The sequence below is a fragment of the Adiantum capillus-veneris genome, chromosome 19 (genome assembly GCF_014529385.1).
Source record: "Adiantum capillus-veneris isolate H3 chromosome 19, ASM1452938v2, whole genome shotgun sequence".
NCBI lineage: Eukaryota > Viridiplantae > Streptophyta > Polypodiopsida > Polypodiales > Pteridaceae > Adiantum > Adiantum capillus-veneris.
In genome coordinates, this window is record NC_140949.1 from 52,449,263 (window position 1) to 52,465,609 (window position 16,347).

Sequence of the window (16,347 nt, forward strand, 5' to 3'; positions counted from 1 at the left end):
AAAGATGTACCCCAAAGAGTACCTCTTTTCACTTTGCATGAAGTAATGATTGACCAAACTCATCAAAAAAGGATAAGTCCTTGAATTGTTATCAATTTTCATCAGTAAACCCCCCACCATAACTAGTGTTCAAGGTTGAGAACTTGATGTATACATGAAGAGACTAAACCTAGTTGAAAATATGCTTTACCTTATGGTAAGCAAACTCCAACTAGAGCGATACATGCTTTTCAATTGAATTGGTTGATTCTAATGTACGCACTTTGAATATGCTTTAGCACAAAATTGCACTTGTAATCTTCCTATCCTCTTTGGATAAATGACATTTCCCGTCGTTTACAGATAGTCTTCCAAAATGACTGGTAAATAGGGATCACAATGCCTTACAACATTGCTGAGGAATCAAAAATGTTATGAATAACCATCTTGGCTAACTTGAAAGATCCACAATTATCCAAACCAAGCCATGACCTCTATTGGTGATTGTGAGATCCATGTCATGAATGTGCATGCCGCTCCAAATTAGGCTTTACTAACCACTAGGGCCCATAACACCTACTGTGCATGCATTTAGCAAAAATAGATCCAAACTTGCATATCCATGATTGTACTTGACCATACTTATGGAAAATATGATGCTCATAGCACACATAAAAGAGGAGTGTAAATAGTTCTAAAAGAAAACTAGATACTTTCTACTGCAATCATTTGCAAGACTTGTTGAAACGTTTGAATCACAATACAATGTGAAACATAAGTCACTTCTAGGTACAAACAATCAAACATTTTCATTAACATTAACAACCATCCGTTAATGTTTTTTAGCAGCACTTGTACCTTAACAAGTTAAACCAAGTATCCTACAATTTTTGGCCACTGAAATTGTTCATGATACCACGTGCTCAAAATGGTCATAAAAAAAGGATTTGCCTAGCACCTAGGGACTTTGTCCCAACACATAATTGAATTTAAGGGTGCTAGTGTCAGTCCTAGAGACTCATATTCTCCACATGTGGAATATGTCTCAACTAAGGATGTCTAAAAAAAGTATATCCTTTAAGTACAAGATATACTTGTGTGTGGAGGTAACTGAAAACACTCTGCAAGGTGAGTAAGAGGGACCCTCTTGAACCTTGCTCCACACTAGCTAAACTAAACTCCTTGAGTTCCTTGACCATGTTGTATCCATGTGACAACATGTGCCAAAGAAGACCTTACATATACATCCATAACTGCATAATGCAGAAATGTATTTGGACACTGTGGACCAAAAATCTTTACTGTTACATGACCTTGTCATGGTTCTAAATAGAAAAATGGATGAAAGCATTCAAGCTTATTCATCCAGCTTGAAAAATTCAAGTAAAGTATATGCAAAAAGGGAGTAAAACATATACATACATAGAGGTTGAACATAACGTGCACTTACATGTAGTCACGTGCACTTTGCAAACCTGAAAGAAACAACTAAAAAACAAGCATTTAGAAACTCGTAACTCTGGGTGTTGCATTTGAAATCCAAACCCCTTTGTGAGCTTCTGAAATGCCAAAGCGCTTAGTTAGAATTTTCATGAAAATTGCTCATTGTAGCAGCCAGAACTGCTCATTGTAGCAACCAACAATGACCAACACAGTCTACCGTGGTAAAAAATGTTGAGAATCAAACGAGAAAGTTGAATTTGTCCACTACTCCTTGGTGGATTGCAGACTTCTTTCCTTGAAAGTATGATTGTTGGTACAAGAAAATCTCATCAATACAAAAAAGCGTACTATGCAGAGCTAGAGATGTTGGTAAGTGCAAGGGGAAGAGCTGAAGCAGGTATATGAGACCTGGCCAGGCAAGGTACAACTAAAATGTATGCTTTATGTGGTTTCTTAGGCCAAAGGGGCTCTAGAAAGAGCCAATTGGGATGGCAAGTCCGGGTGTTCCAAGTGATAAATTAATGCTCTAGAATGTAGTGTTTGAGGTGCTCTACAAGCTGGTCCAAACGGATCATCAAATTGAGCTATAGTTGCAAGTTATGGATGTTTGAAGATGAAGTGCATTGTAGATTTGAGACGGATAGGGCAAGTGATGACAGATGGTATGATCCATTTCAAAGTGATAGATGTGTAGAGCTTATTTTATGAAGCCTGTTGATCTTTTCAAGTCGTTAATCAAAGCTAGGATGGGAGAGATATGATCAATTGAAGTTCGACCAGGGGTTGATTCTGAGCTGGTTTGCCTGCATTGGGAAATGTGCTAGCAAGGTCTTTTTTGAAACTCAACAAGGTTTTTAGAGGTAAAGTGCAGTATATGGAGCTAGTAGGAAGAGATAACTCATCAATCGGATGCTTGGACAGTGAGATATGGCATGTTGAAGCTCGGTGCCAATTGGTGACGATGCAATGTCAGTTAATTTTTTGCCGTTTTGGTCAAATCAGTTGAAGTACTTGGAAAATTCAAAAGGTGGTGGTGCTTATACAAGATAGAGTCAACAATGGAGAGATCCATTGGGGTTTTACAGCTGACCCCTTGGGTTCATGAGCTGGAAGTCACAATGGGTTGAAAAGAGGGAGAACAGATGATTTTTTTTAAAAGTTTCTAAAGGTTTTTTGAGAAGGTTTGAGGGTGGGGGCTCTGTGAGGCTGCCATGTGTCACCTTGCAATAACCCATATGTGCTCGATGGATCTCAAGGTGTAGAGTATATACTTGAGGTGTGAGACTCATAAGGTTTCACGAAGTGAGAGAGCCCCCTTGTGAGCTGGCTATGACGTGTGCCCCGCGGGCATTGTGAGGGCGGCACACGTGAGGAAGATGGTGGCTCTGAGCGTCATTTTTGGTGGCGTGTGATGGTAGTTGGAGGCACCCATGAGTAGTAGGTGATGTGGCATGCAAGTAAGACCGGTTCTTGTGCCAATAATTTTTTAGGGGAACCCTAACAACGCCTTGAGGATGCTCCTAGGGGGTTGCTCATGTGTGGCTTGAGGAGCAAGGGTTACTGAGGGGCCCAAGGGGTAGTTCTCATGAGATTGAGAGTGGAATGTGGCCAAGCATCAATGGCATGCAAAGACCTACTAAGTATGATGGTGCCAAGTGTGGGCAATGCAAGAGAATTCTAAATGGGTCTCTCAGAAGGCTGCACAAGCTAGAGGATTACAAATTTTTTGGTTTTTTGAAGTTTATGACTCTTATAAAAGGGGATTCTCACGACTTTAGAGGGCCTCTTTGCCATTGTGAGTAAAAAACAAGGTAAAGAAGGAGAGGAGGTGACATATTGCTATGTGCGATCCATGGCGGCTTTATAAACATCTTTGCAAGGAGAAACTCGCCATTGTTCCCCTGTTTTGGTGTCGATTCCCTGCTCCCCCTCCTTTCTTTTTGTTTGTGTCCTTAACATGTAGTTCCGAGAGAGGAATAGAGGTGTGGAATAGAGGTTTTGGGTGCGTTATATGTGCTAGAGTTTCTTGAAAAGCATGTGTGTGCATTGATGTATCAAAATAAGTGTGTGCTATTGATTTTATGTCGATTGTGAAGGTGAAAACTAGTGGTTAGGGTGTTGTATTTGACATGGGTTGTAGAGAGGCATATTCTGTGTGTTTTGGGTGTGAATTACCTTCCCCCTTTCCACCGTGTTGAGCTCAAATCATGACTCTAGACACCTATGGAGCGATTATGTATTAGTGGGGTGTCTGCGGTGTGGAATAGAGGTTTTGGGTGTGTTATATGTGCTAGAGTTTCTTGAAAAGCATGTGTGTGCATTGATGTATCAAAATAAGTGTGTGCTATTGATTTTATGTCGATTGTGAAGGTGAAAACTAGTGGTTAGGGTGTTGTATTTAACATGGGTTGTAGAGAGACATATTTTGTGTGTTTTGGGTGTGAATTACCTTCCCCCTTTCCACCGTGTTGAGCTCAAATCATGACTCTAGACACCTATGGAGCAATTATGTATTAGTGGGGTCATACCGTTGAGAATGCCACTCTTAGAGGCCTTATCCATGCTGCAACTAAGGAAATTATCTTCTTCAGTTGGAGTCTTATTCACAGCCAAGCTGTGATAGAATATTCTCCCTCCATATATAGAGGAGAAAGATGTCAAATACCCCTAAAGGAATTAGTCATACTAGATTTTTGAGGTGTTTACATAAGAGATTACTTGTGCGGAGGCTTTATTAATGTATTCATGTCTTCCCATGAATTAGTTTCTTGATAGCAAGGCCATGCCTACTTGCTACCCATAGAAACCATGATTGGGATTGACTTCACTTTGTGCATAGAGCCAATGATGGAAAGTGCTCACTGCTATAAACATATACAACAATTGGAAGCCCATCTACCAATCTCAAATCTTTATAGATAGAGTAGCTTATGGTATCATAAAAGCGTATACAATGATGGGGTGGATGTATTGCCATTGTATTTGCATGCCATGCATGCATATCAGAAAAATGGATTTATAAGCCCTTGGCTTCAATAACAATCTCAACATTGTGAGCTACTGCTATACGTGCCTTGCACAATTACACTGGCATAGATACATCATAGTGCGTTGTTGTGAGCTTATATCCACTTTATGGCAAAAATGTGTGCCATTATCCTTGATCTAAAGTCAAGTGATAGTTCCTTGGCACATAAGAGAAGCCTTGCTTTGCATGAAGTCTGGCAAAGCACTTTGCATTGCACAACAGAGAAATATTTTTCAAATAAAAGATTGAATTACAAAAAAAACAAGTATAACTTGAAATGTACTAACCTGTTTGGCTCACTCGTAACTGTATATGCTAAGAAATTGAGAGCTATCGGAGGTAATGACATTGTGGTCATAACGACCTCCAAGAAAAAATCAAATAGACATGGTGCCAAGTTTCCCGAAGTCTTGTATGCTAATAGCATATTCCAAACTTTGGAAACTTCTATGCAAGATGCTCTAAAGTGAAGCCTTTCTTCACATAAGTTCATTAGAAAGATGAGACAAAACGCAACCTAAGTGCTCATAGCTAACATGTGGTCCTATTGACACATTTATGTCAAAGCAGAAGAGAATTGACCCTGTCAAAATTTCATAGAGAAAATCGGCCTTGCTATTGAGAATCCTTAAATTTCCCAATTGTGAAATAGATAGCTTAGGAAGCGTACCTATCAAATTTCATTTTATTACCAATCTCTACTCGTCGTTGATTGAAGCAACATTTGCTTGTCAAGTTGGCATTGTGAAAATTCCTGAAAAAGTGAATAAGTTCAAAATTGAAACTTGAAGGTAACATACTTAACAATTTTTGTAACCATTGTCCTTGGCATCAAAAGTTGGATTATGCATCCAATGCATGGAGACATGCTCCTAGAAGCCTTTCTTTCCCCCTCCTCTAGGTAGCACAGGGAGGATATATAAAAAACATCATAGTCGACATAACACACAAGTCAATTGGTAAGAATCCCTATACAAAGCCTTGCTCCCTACTTAAAGCTGATGTATCGTGGTGCACCTTATGGTAGTGCCATATGAAATAGAGTTAAAAGGAAATTAACCCTGTCTTTTGTCAGCTTGGGTGGTTCAATGCTACTAGCATTTATCATACTACTGGAATGTACCCGTGGAATCCCATTGGATGTATCTTGCCGGCAATGAATTGAGTCTTACCATTTTTGAATGTCAGCTTCTTAAAATTGAATTAATGATTGGGCTTGCCGATTAACTTTGCCTTATAAGGCACATGCCATTCCTTAGTTTCCTGTACTACCAGTCAACCTTGCCTCATTGGTGGAGCACCATAGAAACCCTTGTATAGGTTGGCAATTATTGGAGCCTTGCTCCTTAGTCCAAATCACGATAACAAACACTTAATTAGGATGAATGCATCGAAAACCAGAAGGACATGAATCTCAAACCTTATAATCCGTCGTGGTCTTTGTCGCAATTGTGAAAAGCTTCAAACTCAAATTTGCTTTTGACTCTGTTAACTATTGTAAAAAACTGCAAAAAGAAACCTTGCTTTCCCTCTAACGGTTCATCGTTGCTAGTAGCCAAAAACCCTAAACGGTAAGGGTAATCTGAGAAGATGACCACCGATATGCTCAATTTTTAGAATGATGAAGCTTCAAGGATTGACACTTTGAGGGCATCATGCTCGACTTTGAGGAAATTTTGCATACTATTGCAAAGTTGCTTCATGCAAGTTTTAATGTTCTTCAACACCATGCATCCTACATGTGTTCCATACCGGCACCTTGCATGCTTTCCATGTCTGACTATTACTATTGTCGGATAGGCCCCTTAGGGCCTTTGAAGATTGGCCACCCCTTGACTGTGGGAGGCCCCCAAGTGGAAAACGAAGGAGAAAAATGATGGCGGCATCAACAAAGATAGTGCTTAAAAAAAAACTACAACGTGCTCTAAGAAAAATTTTGAGCTTTTTGCCTGTGAAGTATCTTGTTACCCATGAAGGGGTGCTCCCATCAAGCCCATCTATGCCCATTTTATGTAGATCGACCCCGTCTCCCTCCCTTCCTCTGCAAGTGGTCATTCCCATTCTTCTTCTCAACCGCCTCCTATAAATAGGAGTTGTTTCTTGCGTATGTGCACTTCCCATGGGCTTCGACGAGTTTGAGGGAAAATACAAGCCAAGAAGCCATGCCTCCTCCTCCATGCTTCAAGAGAGAGAGAAAGAGGGAGGGAGAGATCTTCATAGAGGCCATGCCGAGAGAGAGAGAGAGAGAGAGAGAGAGAGAGAGAGGCCATGCCCCTGTACTTCCCCTCCTCCATAGGTGCCCCTCTCCTTGAGCTTTGATACCAATCTAAGATTGAGAGGACTGGAGCATGAAACTCTCCACCCAACCATGCCCTCGGCTTGCTAACCCCTTGACTGCATGTCCATCCTAGCCCTTGGACTACCACTCGGTCTTACCCTAGGCCTGGCGTTCTCACTCTAATTTTGGTAGTGTGTCTTTAACCTCCTCACCCAGTTCTCCTCTTTTGAGTTTTGACCTATAAGGATGGAAGAATTTTTCCATAGATGATGGGTACCTACTCCACAAGGGGAGAGTTTGTGTACTGATGGGGACCCATACATTTGGCGCCAAGTTCTTTATGAATGTAACGACATTCTATGTGCAGGGCACCCATACATAAAGAAAAGTTATGCTTTCGCAAGATGAAAATTTTACTGTCTAGGTGTAACTGGATATGTTCAAGATTATGTATTGCATCGCCAAAACTGTCAAGTAAATAAAGTAGAGTTCCTAAAGGCAAGAGGTCTCTTGCATCCATTGGAGATTCCCAATGGGAAATGGAAAACTATCTCTATGGATTTCATTAAGGGGTTACCAACCACCATATGAAGTCATGCAATTGAATAAACTTTGCAAGTTTATTCCAATCAAATCCACAATTAAGACTCCAGAGTTAGCTAAGTTATTTGTGGAAAATTTGTATAGGTTGTATGGGCTATCAAGTAACATTGTGAGTGATCATGATCCCAAGTTTAGAAATCATTTTTGGAGGGCTCTATTTAAATGATTGGGCACACAACTCAGCATAAGTACTGTAGATCATCCTGAAATGGATAGTCAAACTGAGAGGGGTCAACCAAGTGCTAAAGGATATGCTACGAGCATATATTAGCAAGAAGCAATCGGATTGGGAAGATTATCTCTCTCTTCTCAAGCTTGCTTACGATAGTGCTAAGTATTGACGATTGGTTTAGTCCTTTCATACTTATGTATGGTTTTCAACTTAGGTCACTAGTTATGGTGGGGTTGGTGATTGAAAAGCTTCATGAGGTCAATGATTTCTTCCAAGACCATATGGAAATGCTGATTCTGGCTCATCAAATTGTTCAACAAGCATAGGATCGGCATTAAAAGTATGCTGATGAGAAACGCTGGCAAGTTACCTTCACGAAAGGGAAATATATATTTTTTGTGTGTGCAAGATCATTTAGAAAGTCTGAAGATTAGGACAACACCTAAATTATCTTTGAGGTATGGTGGGATTTTTAAGATACTCAAGCGAGTTGGTCATCATGTGCATCAATAAGCATTAGCCAAGTGAAAAGACACACGTGAGGAAGGTGCCACTTGGTAAAACATTGGTGTTCTTAAGAAGAAGTTCTCCGCTTTTGTTTTCAAGGACAAAAACGCTTCTCCAAGGTGGGAACAATGTCAGCCAAGACCCAAAAGCCACGGGCTTGGTCTAAACACGACTATGGGGAGCTTATAAGGGGCTTCAATTGGGTTGAGAGTGGCATTCAAATCTCCCATGTGGTCTCATAGGAGCAGTCCTTTTGCAAGAGGGAAGGACAATTGCATTTGAGAGAAAGAAGCTTAATTCTACACAACAAAATGTGCTTACGAAAGAGAACTCTATGCAATAATGTCTACTTTGAAAACGTGGCAAAATTAATTGTATGGGGCTCAGTTTGAGACCATGTTTGACTATGAAAGTATAAAATCATTTATACAACAAATATATTTGAAGGGTCAGAAGGCCAGGTGGGCTAAGATTATGCAAAGCTTTGATGTTGTAAAAGAGGATACAATGTGGTAGCTGATGCTCTTTGACGTATGCCAGAGATCAACTCTCTTTTGTTCCTAGAGCTTCAAAGTGAGTTTGGAATCTCTAAAGGACAAAATATGAGCATGATGAAACACTCCAAAGTGTGGAGCCATGTGAAAATGAGGGATTCTTCTCACTCCAATGTTGGCAGTGTGTCTTTAACCTCCACACCCAGTTCTCCATTTTCAAGCGATGAACTATAGAATGTAATAATTTTTCCATAGATGATGGGTAGCTACTCTACAAGGGGAGAGTTTGTGGAACAACAAACAAGAACATACGGTGCCAAATTCTTTGTGAATTCCATGACAATCCTAGTTAGGGCACCCAAACAAGAAGAAAACATATACAACCGTATAATGATAGTTTTACTGGCCAACTTTACAAAGGTAAGTTCACGACTATGTCTTGCATTGCCAAACATCTGAAGTGAATAAAGCGGAGCACCTAAAAGTAGGAGGTTGCTTGCATCCACATTGGAGATTCTCAATTATAAATGGGAAAGTATCTATGGATTTCATTGCGGGTTTACCAACCACTATACGAATTCATGACTCGATATGGGTGGTCGTAGATCAATTGACTAAATTTTGCAAGTTTATTTCAACTAAGTCAACAATTAAAACTCCATAGTTAGCTAAGTACTTTTTGACAATCTCTACAGGTTGTAAGGGTTGCCCAACAATATTGTGAGGGATTGTGATCCCAAGTTTAATAGTCATTTTTGGAGGGCTGTATTTTAATGATTGGATACACAACTCAACATCAAAGTTGCAGATCATTGTGAAATGAGTTATCAGACTGAACATGTTAATCAAGTGCTATAAAATATGCTAAGAGTTTACTTTAGCAAAAAGAAATCAGTTTGGAAAGATTATCTCCCTATTCTCAAGTCTTCTTACAATAGTGCCAGGCATGTGACGATTGGTTTTTAGCCTAGGTCACCAAGTATGCTGGGATTGGCAACTCAGAAACTTCAACAAGTGAAGGATTTTCTCCAAGACCACATGAAAATGCTAAGACTTGCTCATCAAAATGTTCAACAACCACAATATTGGTACAAAAATTATGCTGCTAAGATCGTCAACAAGTTACTTTCATGGAAGGGAAAGAGGTATTTTTACGTGTGCCAAAGCATTCAAAAAGTTCACAGACTGGGCCAACACCTAAATTATCTCTGAGATACTATGTGCCTTAAAGATACTCAAGCAAGCTACAGATATGGCCTACAAACTCTCATTACTTACACACTCTCATATTCATCCGTTATTTTATGTAAGTTGTTTATGTAGAGATGACAATGTCATTGACCAATAGATTTTGGTTGGTTTCATTGAACCTCCAACCCAGCTGCATGAACTTAAGCATATTCCAGATTATCAGGATCTGTGAACATGTCATCATGTGCATCGATAAGCATTAGTCAAGTGGAAAGACATATTTGAAGATAGTGCCACTTGAGAAAACATTAGTGATCTTAAGAAGAAATTTCTCACTTACATTTTTGAGGACAAAAACACTTTTCCAAAGGGAGAGTAATGTCACAAGGGCCAGAGGCTTTTGTAAGGTGTGAGCTTTGTCCTAAAGTACTAGAGTATGAGTCAAGGAGAGGAAAGGTTGATTTATCCCACATGCAGTGGTGCAAGGTTGTAGAGCTACTTAAAGCTCATTTCATGAATGAATAAACCAAGTCTATTTTGCATTACATCTCTCTTGTTTATGGTGAGCTTGTGATGGCTTAGCAACAACTCAAGATCGTGTTTATGAGTCCAAGTTAATTAATATTGGAACCTAATTTTCTTGAGTGATAATCTAACCAACACACACTCACTTGTGTGCACGATGTTACTCTTTCATCCACCCTAGCTAGCATGATCCAGTTCCCATAAAGTGGTATCAGAGTTCCATGGTTTTCTAGTTAGGTTCGTTACTGCTTTTATGTGATAATGTAATTATCATTTCCATTAGGTTCCTCTTCTCATTAATCAATTCATGATTAGGCTATGTGTGGAAAAGTTTGCTAGGTCAAGCTTGATTAAGAGTTGTAGGATCTTTGCACATTCGACTTGTGCATGATGTGTGTTCTGATCTTCAATTTTCCCTCTAATAAGCTCACTAATTAAACATCATCAAGCAAGATATTGCATTCGTATTTAGATTCCACTTAGTGTCAATTTTTGCTAATTTGCAACATCAATTAATTCTATCAAGTTCGCTTTCTCATCGCATTGGTCACATAGTCTTGAACTGCTTGCCACAAGCTCTCCATAGAGCCCTTGACTGCCCAATTCTGACACCATATGCCCATTGAATTTTATTACCATATTTGGGTGTGTGTGACAAGTTTTGTGTGTGTGCATCTCCTTGCAGAGCCGAGGATAACATTTCTTTTTTTTGGCATTTTCTCACATGGAAGCCCTTGGGCCCCTTGGTCTAGCTTGTCACACTAGAGTTAGTGTGTGTATGGTGTGTCATGGGCTCGAGTTCCCTTGTCATATTTGGGTGATGTGGGCGTATTCATTTTGGGTGCCAAATTCCAACTAAGGCCCTCATCGGGTCCACAAGGGTGTAGTCCCGCATAGCAGAGGTGCCTCTCTGAGGTCAATCGGACACGATCCAAGTATAAGCCCCACTATTTCAGCCTTTTGGGTCCACCAACGGCCACTCCCATGGAGCTTCCACCTGCCCGTGCCTCCACCTCATCACTCCGCACAAGGGGGTGCTCCCACCCCATGGCATTAGCTTCAAAGAGCTCATAAGGCACCCCAAGCAGGCTAATTGGTGGCTTGTCACACCTACAAAAGAGAGAAAAAATCTTAGCCCTTCTTGTTGCATCGAGTCTCAACAAAGCCAAACAATCATAAGGGTTTAGAAGGAAAACCATTGAGCACTCAAAAGGGAGTCATATTCAAGATTCCAAAAAGGGATTCGAAGGCGGTTTTACAAAATTGTCAAAGCTTCATCAAAACCATTCAAAGCCAAACTTCAAGGCTTCATCGAGCTTCTCCAAAGTAGAAATTTAACAACCTCAAAGAATATTGTGAAGAGGAGCTTCCCCCCTGGTGAAGAGGAGCTCCACAAAGTTTGAAGAAATTCTCTCTCTCTCTCTCTCTCTCTCTCTCTCTCTCTCTCTCTCATTAAACCTTCAAAATCTTGTAGCCAAGCACTATCGCTTAAAACAAATTTCCTATCATCTCCCAAGGGGTATTCGTGCTTGTGTAAGGAGATAGACACTGGCTAGGAGAGTCTCCTAAGCTAAGACCCCTCTATTAGCGCAATGGAAGAGAAAGGGATTATGAAATTTAACGACGAGGGATTTCACACTTGGCAAACCAAGTTGAAAGACTACTTAATGAAAAAGAAGTTGTGGGGAGTAGTCAAGCGAACACTCATTGATGAAGCACCTACTGCTGATGCATGAGTACTGACACGAGCTACGAGTGCACAAAATCAAGCCAAGGACAAGCACGCATTAGAAATCATAATCCCTATACTACATGACAATTATGTACACTTTATTGATGATTGTGAAACCTCATTAGCTGCATGCGAAGCACTAGAAAAAACTTTGGAGCTAAAAACGAAGAAGAGCAAAGTGAGCTTAAAAAAGATCTATACAAATTAAAAATGGAACATAACAAAGATGTTTCAAGCTTAGTCAATCGCGTCCAAAACTAATAATGTCCGAGGAGAATAAGCAAGGGAGGAATGCTACTTCAAGGGGAGGATCTTTTGCAATTAGCTCTAGTCTCACAAAACTTGTTTCAAGTGTGGCAAAGAAGAGCACATAGCAAAAGGCCTGTCTAGCATGAAAGACTTGCAACATTTGCGAGAAGAAGGGCCACCTTCCTTCCAAGTGTTTCAAAAAGGACAGAGGTAGCACCAACAAAAATCCAAGACCCAAACTCGGAACAAAAGACCAGAACAAATTCTCTCTCTCTCTCTCTCTCTCTCTCTCTCTCTCTCTCTCTGACATCAAAGTGGCATTTTGATAGGATAGAGGTAGGCACAATATACAGAATCATGGTTTCTTCTTGTGGAGAGGATGAGGGAAGGGTGAGATGAAGGGAGGAAGGGATGGAGGGGGGAGGGATAGAGGGAGTGATTAGAATCACTTAGGAATCAAAAGATGTGTGGATGGATGATCCAACCAAAAGCAAAACCACATGCCCACTATGAATGATGCCACTATGAATGATGCAAGGGGTTTTTTAATCCAAATATGATCAACCACAAATAATCAACCACATGCCACTCAGCTAGACGAAGACGAATAAAATTAAACATTGCATCATGCAAACTCATAATAATACTTGCCACATAGTTTTAATCATAAGTAAAGTTCGCCATGGAATTATACAAAAAAAAAGATCTTTTGATCCTAGGCAAAATGATTCAAATTTCACTCCCAGTAAAAATCCAGATTTTTTGATGGCATAATCTCAGAAAACAAAACCAAAAAAAGGACATGAATCCATAATAGGCATATATTATTTCTCACAGCTTATCCTGTATTCCATATCGTCCAATATGTAAAGCTTGCTGAGTCTTCTCTCATTTCTTAGAGGCATCTAAAGAAGTTCAAAAAACAAACAAGTCATCATCGCAAATCCCCCCCCTCGTACACAAGCGAACAAAGCATAGCAAAAACCTTTTTTGTTTTATTTCCCTGAAAAGCAAAAAATTACCGCTATGCACACAAGAAAAAACTTGACAGACAACCATTGGCTTATATCTAACCCGAACCCTATCCCACATCAAGAGAATATGCAACATAAAGGCCTTTTGCTGCTCATTCTGAGCATGTGACAAGTCCTAGCACGAAAGCAACAATTTCGATGAGGCGTGGAAGCAAGGAAGATCTTGGAATCGCTATTGCCAAAGGTACTCATCACAATCACAGGGAGAAAATGTACAAAAGGATCCCGCTTGAGCTCGGCACACATCAGCATCGAACGACTGTCTACAATCTCCGAACCAGACTGCACACAGCAGCATACAAACTAGTAACAATAACCAAATGCGCATTCCAATAATCTGCAAATGCCATTCAAGCAAATGAAGCGGAGAAGTGCTCTTCACTCTCACCGTGAGACAAACCACCATCGGGATCAAAGTACTACTTAGTGAAGATGCCATAACATAAGAGATGAAAGAATACAATAATAATAATAATGCATAGGGAAACGGTGAGAACATGAGAGCTTCTTCTTCTTTTCACTGAAGAGTACCTGGCAGTGAAAGGATTTCCATAAGAATCAACACCCTTTTCCTCCATTTCCAACGATGAGAAAACTGACAGCGACTCAAAAACATTATGAGAATTACACCGAACTTCAGACCCTAGGAATGGAAAGCTTTTCAACTAGAAACAAAGAACATGGCCCACACACAACCGGCTCACAACCAAGACCACACCATCTGAGAGGCCAGCACAAACAGAGCAAAGCACATGGAAAAAAATGTCCACCATGCAATCTCTAAACAGGGCTGCACAGATCGTGAGAAATTACACTAACTAGACTGATCTGTGTTCAAACAAGCTACATAATCACAAAACTTCAATTGAGCAGCATGACGGAAATACCAAACCTGCAGGATGTGGATCCCTATCCAAATGCTTCATGGCTTTAGACTAGCTATCGACGCCAGTGCAGATGAAGACATCACCTTAACAAGTTGATGACAGATTGGGAGTACTGCATTGACATTGACATAAAACATCAGCTCGCAGCCATCCCCTGGTGGAGCTGAAGAAGTGTCTACTTAACCATTAGGTCTGGGTGAACGAGCTTCTCTCCTTCTGCAAGAAGGTCTTTCAGAATGGCGACTATTGATCCAGCACGTTGGCTTCCTCATTGCGCAGGCCTTGAAAGACAGCCAGCAGAAGTGAGCACGAGCTTCACTAGCAAAGAAGGACAGTGGCGTAGAGGTGTAAGAGCGTTTTTTCACCCCTCAGGAACCTTCGATCATCTGCACCTCCTCTTTTCATCTACAGTTCCATCATCAGAGCAGCAAAGCACAAAAATAACCTAAGCAAACATATTATTACCTAAACCAAGTGCATTTTCAGCAGCAAAAACCCATCCGCTTGCAACTTTGCCAATTTAGGGTTGCACAACGCAGGGGGCAAAAAAACCATTACACAATCACAAGCCGAGATCAATCTCTCTCTCTCTCTCTCTCTCTCACTCTTTCTCTCTCAGCCCCGCCATGGGCGACTCACGCACAGGGAATGCAAGAGTTGTGCCTATGCCAAGGACATTCTCGAACCACGCACGCGGTACTAGCAGTGAGATGCGGGAGCGACAATTGATTGGCACAAAAATGAAGGTTGACTCACCAGGTGGAGATTTCCTGGTGGAGGAGGTTCGCTTCCAAAAGTGCACGCATGTGACCTCAAAAGAAGTGAAGCCTTCACATGCCTCACTCTTTAGTTTCTTGATTGCAGAGGTAGACAATGGGAACACATATTGCACCAAGGGGTCACGCTTGGTAAGGGACTTGCCACCATTTTCACGACTTGTTTTTTAGCTCTTGTCATCAAGCCCATTTTGTCCATTTTTAGAGCCGGCATTAACGTATTCCCTTCCACCTTCTGATGTATTTGCTAGTAAAGAAGAAGCTTCCTCATGCTATCCTTCTTCTTGCTTGCCAGGGTATTTGCTTTGTCCAAAGTCCTTGGATCACCTGCTTCCATGCTTCGGACCTTTTCATCCAATCTTGAATCATCTGCCTCCACAATAAGGTCCTCTTCCCTTGCCTTATCTTCCTCATTGATATGAAAATCAAGGCTCCATGTGGCTTTTGTTGGAGACGGCTCGTGCATCGCTCGGCTATTGTGTATAGGGGTTAGACTCAAGGGAACTGCTCTCGAGAACTCTCCCCATGACACCATAAAGTCCCATAAAGACTACCCATTTGCAACAACATGGCTGTGTGCAATGCCAAGTGCAAGGCCGCCATCCAAGAACAAGGTGGCTTGCTGCCATTCAAGGACAATTCTCTCTCTTTCTCTCTCTCTCTCTCTCTCTCTCTCTCTCTCTCTCACACACACACACACACACACACACACACACACACACACACATGCACACACGTGCTATATATTACCTGAATGGAGAGAAGGGGAGTGGAGAAGAGGCACTCTCCCTTTTGATCTGGCTGTTGGAAAAGCTGATCAAAGAAGGGCTTTATCTGAAAGCCATCTTCAACAAGCAGGGAAAGGGGCATGTCCATGGAGGCCTCTACAAATTCGACTCTGGCATCGTTGCATTCGATAAAGAGCCTGTGGGGAGAGTTTGCACCCTTGACAAGGCGGCCACAGAAGGGGAAGTACTGGACCAAGCAGAGAGTAAGGCTGTTTTTGAGCTGCCGCATCAGATCCGCAGTCGATAGGACATGATCATCACCACCGTTTTTCAATGGTAGTACATGTGGGTAGAAGAGGAGTCAGAGGTTGTAGTTGACCTCCTGCCAGATGATATCAAGGCAGAGAGGAAAAGAGGGTGGGGAATGGAGGGGATAGTAGGAAGGACAGTCTCTCTGTCTAATATCATCACCTCCGGTGGCACAGACGGGGAGACGGCACCATTGATGTCCATGAATCTGCAGTCATTCTTTAGCTGGTGCTCTATGGGCGCCCTAGAGCTATGGGTGCAAGCTTGATGGGAGATGGAGAACTAGGCTTTGAGGCAACACATAGCAGTTCTGCTTATTTAGATCGCACATGTGCTGTAAACAACTTTTCAAACCGAGAAATGCAGGCCCATCCCAACCACCTATCGCAACTATGGTGATGTTCACATCTAG

The 16,347-nt window shown here is 41.2% G+C and overlaps 1 protein-coding gene across 3 annotated transcripts; it reads right to left on the minus strand.

The window, feature by feature from the left end:
- Positions 1-13,176: 13,176 nt before the first annotated feature.
- Positions 13,177-15,364, minus strand: LOC147434018 (uncharacterized). Of its 3 annotated transcripts, XM_086490644.1 has the most exons (8): positions 15,245-15,364; positions 14,879-14,950; positions 14,499-14,527; positions 14,307-14,385; positions 14,206-14,234; positions 14,128-14,144; positions 13,767-13,830; positions 13,177-13,517 (listed from the first exon to the last, which is right to left on the minus strand). In XM_086490644.1, the coding sequence occupies exons 1-8, from the start codon at positions 15,362-15,364 to the stop codon at positions 13,499-13,501; spliced, it is 429 nt and encodes a 142-aa protein (XP_086346770.1). In that variant the 3' UTR covers positions 13,177-13,498. The 3 variants fall into 3 exon arrangements, 1 of the variants encoding a protein (XP_086346770.1); XR_015185336.1 differs by lacking the exons at positions 14,879-14,950; positions 15,245-15,364 and adding an exon at positions 14,588-14,872 and having other exon boundaries at positions 13,177-14,508; XR_015185335.1 differs by lacking the exons at positions 14,879-14,950; positions 15,245-15,364 and adding an exon at positions 14,588-14,872 and having other exon boundaries at positions 13,177-14,527.
- Positions 15,365-16,347: the final 983 nt, after the last annotated feature.

Bases quoted from the DNA above. Each gene is read 5' to 3' on its own strand.
- LOC147434018 (XM_086490644.1), bottom strand. From the start codon at position 15,364: ATGCACGAGCCGTCTCCAACAAAAGCCACATGGAGCCTTGATTTTCAT. The intron at 14,951-15,244 runs GTCCGAAGCATG...AGGCATGTGAAG, and splicing joins ATTCAAGATTGGATGAAAAG to GCTTCACTTCTTTTGAGGTC. The intron at 14,528-14,878 runs GTGAGTCAACCT...ATGGAACTGTAG, and splicing joins CACCAGGAAATCTCCACCTG to ATGAAAAGAGGAGGTGCAGA.